Source organism: Macrobrachium rosenbergii, chromosome 59 (genome assembly GCF_040412425.1).
Source record: "Macrobrachium rosenbergii isolate ZJJX-2024 chromosome 59, ASM4041242v1, whole genome shotgun sequence".
NCBI lineage: Eukaryota > Metazoa > Arthropoda > Malacostraca > Decapoda > Palaemonidae > Macrobrachium > Macrobrachium rosenbergii.
The window spans coordinates 23,935,148-23,939,613 of record NC_089799.1 but is presented as its reverse complement, the minus strand read 5'-3'; the positions used below and the strand labels follow the sequence as shown (position 1 = coordinate 23,939,613).

The following is a 4,466-nucleotide window of genomic DNA, read 5'->3' as shown; positions in this document are numbered from 1 at the left end:
TTACCTCCAGTACGAAGGTGTTGTAGGCTGGGTATCAAATGGCAATAGGTGAGAGGGGAGAAAGAGAGCATGCGCAAAACCGAGGGTCAACCTGGCATTTGGTTCTCTCTCTCTCTCTCTCTCTCTCTCTCTCTCTCTCTCTCTCTCTCTCTCTCTTTCATTTCATGTTACTCTCATGACATTTAACTCTAGCTCTCTCTTTCTATCTTCTGGAAGTATGATACTCATTGCCACTCGGTACGCCAGGTATTCAAAATCTTTCTCTCTCTCTCTCCCTTTCTCTATCTCTCTCTCTCTCTCTCTCTCTCTCTCTCTCTCTCTCTCTCTCTCTCTCTCTCTCTCCGGCTTCGCTGAATGAGAGCTATAATGAGTATTGCCAGCCTTGACATTGTTCCACCTGAGATTGCATACTAGTATATAAGCCTTCAGGTCAGGGCACCTACGTGCATTGCTACTGAGACCACCATAATGGTAAGAACTGTTTTATATCCGCTCAAGGTGATAGAAGGCTCTAATTTCAAGTCCTTAATTCATACACACACACACACACACACACACACACACACACACACACACACACATATATATATATATATATATATATATATATATATATATATATATATATATATATATATTATGAAGTTACACGAATTTTGCATACGTAAATGATTGGTTGTGTAAGGATAGTGCAATAAAACGTTATTAATGAAGTCCATTAAATATTTATAGCTCTAAATACACCCACATATAAACATACTCTAAATTCAGTAATAAAACTAATATTTTGGAATCTTTAAATGTACAAGGGAGTAAAATTATGCATAAAATCTGAAACGTTAAAGTCTTCATTTTACGTAATAAATAACCAGATCTATAATTAGATTTTCGTAGAAATAACAAATAATTGGATCTGGCAAGGAAAAGGACTAATTATTTCATTACTACATAGAAGTACAAAAATAATCATACTATTTATAATCAGACCCATCAACGGAGGTAATTATGAGAGTACAATTTATCAATACTTAAGATCGGCATCATTTAATATGACCCCAGATTTTATAAGAGATCACTTTATTTATCTACTTCATTTTACCAAAACATTTTTTTTTTTGTAAACTCGTCCTGTCGCCCTGCTCGATATAAAAACACTACTCACCTAATCTCTGCCGGTCCGGTTTTCCTATTTTTATTTTCTGTCAGGCCTTCGTTCATCACTTTTCTGTGAATCCCCCAAAAGCCAGGGAATTAACATGATTGTATTTTCAGTGGATACCCAAGCTCGTTCTGACTCTCGCTCTGGTGGCTTCTTATGCCAGGGCAGGCGGTTGGTATGGGCATGGCATCGGTTCCACTGTCGTAACCCACGACGTCGGGCACATTGGGGGCGGACATATCGGTGGTGGAATCCTTAAAGGAGGACTTGGTATTGGTCCTACAGTTGTGACTCACAGCAAAGGCATTGGGGGAGGAATCATTGGAGGAGGAGGAATCATTGGAGGAGGAGGAATCATTGGAGGAGGAATCATCGGTGGACATGATGCACTTCTTGGCCCAGCTGTTGTGACTCACAGCAAAGGCATTGGAGGAGGGATCATTGGAGGGGGAATAATTGGTGGGCATGATGCTCTTCTTGGCCCAGCTGTTGTGACTCACAGCAAAGGCATTGGAGGAGGAATCATTGGAGGAGGAGGAATCATTGGTGGGCATGATGCTCTTCTTGGCCCAGCTGTTCTTCACAGCAAAGGCATTGGCCCAGAATCTGTGGGCATGATGACTTGGCCCAGCTGTTGTGACTCACAGCAAAGGCATTGGAGGAGGAATCATTGGAGGAGGAGGAATCATTGGTGGGCATGATGCTCTTCTTGGCCCAGCTGTTGTGACTCACAGCAAAGGCATTGGAGGAGGAATCATTGGAGGAGGAGGAATCATTGGTGGGCATGATGCTCTTCTTGGCCCAGCTGTTGTGACTCACAGCAAAGGCATTGGAGGAGGAATCATTGGAGGAGGAGGAATCATTGGAGGTGGAGGAATCATTGGAGGAGGAGGAATCATTGGTGGGCATGATGCTCTTCTTGGCCCCACTGTTGTGACTCACAGCAAAGGCATTGGAGGAGGAATCATTGGAGGCGGAGTCATTGGTGGACATGATGCTCTTCTTGGCTCCACTGTTGTGACTCACAGCAAAGGCGTTGGAGGAGGAATCATTGGAGGCGGAGTCATTGAAGGTGGAATCATTGAAGGAGGAATCGTCGGAGGAAGATATGGCGCACCCGTAGCTGAAACAATTCATGGAGGACACATTGGAGGTGGCATCATTGATGGTGGAATTGGACTTCCGGGAGCCATTGGAGGTCCTTTAGGGGCCTCAGTCCTGCCGGCTTACGGTGGCCATATCGGCTCTTTCCCTGGAGATGGAGGACTACTCAGTTTCCTCGCGAGTGGTAAGGGAGTTCATGGTCCAGCCATCTTAGAAGATCACGGTGCAGACATCGTTGAGGAGCATGGTGCAGGCATCATCGAAGATAATGGAATCCATGGTGGTCCCGTCCTTGAGGAACACAAAGTTGTTGATGATGTTGTGCCCGCTATCCCTGGTGATCGGTATGGTGCCCCACATCGCAAATAATTGTAAATACGGATGGGTTTTAATGCTCAGAAACTACGCGTTGAACTAACGACAGTTTGTCGATGTTACAATAATATATTTATTTTGTTGATATAAGTAACAAGTTTTTATATATGACATAGAGTGTTTTAATGCATCCTTTAAAAAACATTAGATCTGAATTTATTCCAAGTGAAATTCATAAGATGAATAAAAATTAAGATTATTTAGAATATATTCTTGATTTTTTACAGGGCTGGGTTCATTGTTTGAATTCATCTTTAAAATAAAAAAAAAAAACTTTAAAATCTGAAGACTGCTTAAAAGGTTAACTAAATATAATCAAGATTTATAGTTTTTAGAACATATTAATACTTTATATAAAGGTTACTTCTGGGTTATGAATCTTATCTTTAATTTTATAAAGTAAAAAGAGACCGAGGAAAGAAAACAGATCATTCTTCTGACCTTATTGATAATGGAAGTAGTAATGTAGCAACTCTAGTGACCTTCTGTTTAACGATCTGTTGAATTGTCCATTAATTTAAAAGCCAGTTTTAAATTGAATTTTTACTGTTTCATATACATATGATTGTTTTGCAGTTTGAGTAATGTCATTAAAGCTTTATAAATTTTAGTTTATAAAGCTCTAATGCCACTGGTTAAACTGCAAAAAAAAAAAAAAAAATCACACGTAAGTGAAGCAAAAGTTGACTTGAGTAAAACAATAGAAAGTGAGAATTCCTCACAGAAATGGAAAAAAATATGGTTCTCGTAACTTGTTATATAATTTTTTTACCCTTTGTAGCTCAAACCTATTGTCATGGTCCATTTCTCTGTGGACTATGCCTAGTGAATTAACTTTTGCTACTCGTTTCAAAGTATGTTAGAATGCTTATGCTTTCGACATACTACAAAGTCACACTGTCCATAATGATGATTTAGCAGTTGTGTGTTTGCAAGTGCTTTAGAATTTAACTGGGGCCTAGGTCCTGATCCAGTTCGCCATGTTTCAATCAAATAACAAATTCTAAAGACATTGCTATAATTATTTTGCCTTTCTAATGAAAATGAAAAAAGTATGAAATTTCATCCTTCTATCTGAGCATGTTTTATGTATGTTTTATAGGATGCCTTAAGGACGAGGGAAAAGATTTAATGGAACTTTGAATGCTCATTTATTAGTACTCTTCGCAAGATGAATCACTTTTAAGAGAACTTGGGTCTGAGATAACGATTTGGTGCCATGGAAATCATCTCAATTTTAGGCCCAGCCACCCCAAATGGCAGTCATATCGCGGACGTCAACCTATGAATGGAACTGTCATGTTTTATCAAAGCAGGTTTACCTGTTCGTAATATATCCTTCTAACAAACTCACATACTTAAACGTTTATTGGGTTCCGCCTGGCTAAATATCTCACAGTTGGTCTGGAAGTACGTATTTATGCTCTCGATCGAATCTGTTCTTCTGGTTGCTTACACTTCCAACCTAGCTTTGCTTTTTTTTTTTTCTTTGCTAACATTCATTTTTGTTATTCTTTACTAGCATGTTAGCAGTGATTATACCACGTTCTATTAGGACGAGAGAAAAGTATGAAAAACTATGAATAACAATAACGTTATAATGCCAATAAAAACTTATAGCGTTACGCTGGTTACTGGGGGAACAGATGGCAGCTAAATTACACAGAGAAAAACTAGCCTCGCTATCGGTATAAATGAAAGGTTTGCCCAGTGGTTGAATGTATTTGGATGATGTACTGGACAGGAGATATTAAATTAAATTATCATTATCTAACAACAGGATGCTTCTATGTCTTGATGATAAACAATGTTATTTGGAACTTAGGTA

General features: G+C 39.2%; 1 protein-coding gene across 1 annotated transcript; it reads left to right on the top strand.

The window, feature by feature from the left end:
- Positions 1-456: 456 nt before the first annotated feature.
- Positions 457-2,632, top strand: LOC136837634 (uncharacterized). The gene is made up of 3 exons (XM_067102510.1): positions 457-471; positions 1,273-1,811; positions 1,894-2,632. The coding sequence occupies exons 1-3, from the start codon at positions 469-471 to the stop codon at positions 2,630-2,632; spliced, it is 1,281 nt and encodes a 426-aa protein (XP_066958611.1). The 5' UTR covers positions 457-468.
- Positions 2,633-4,466: the final 1,834 nt, after the last annotated feature.

Coding starts and splice junctions, on each gene's coding strand:
- LOC136837634 (XM_067102510.1), top strand. Junction 1,812..1,893: donor TGTTGTGACTCACAGCAAAG/GCATTGGAGGAG, acceptor TGTGACTCACAG/CAAAGGCATTGGAGGAGGAA.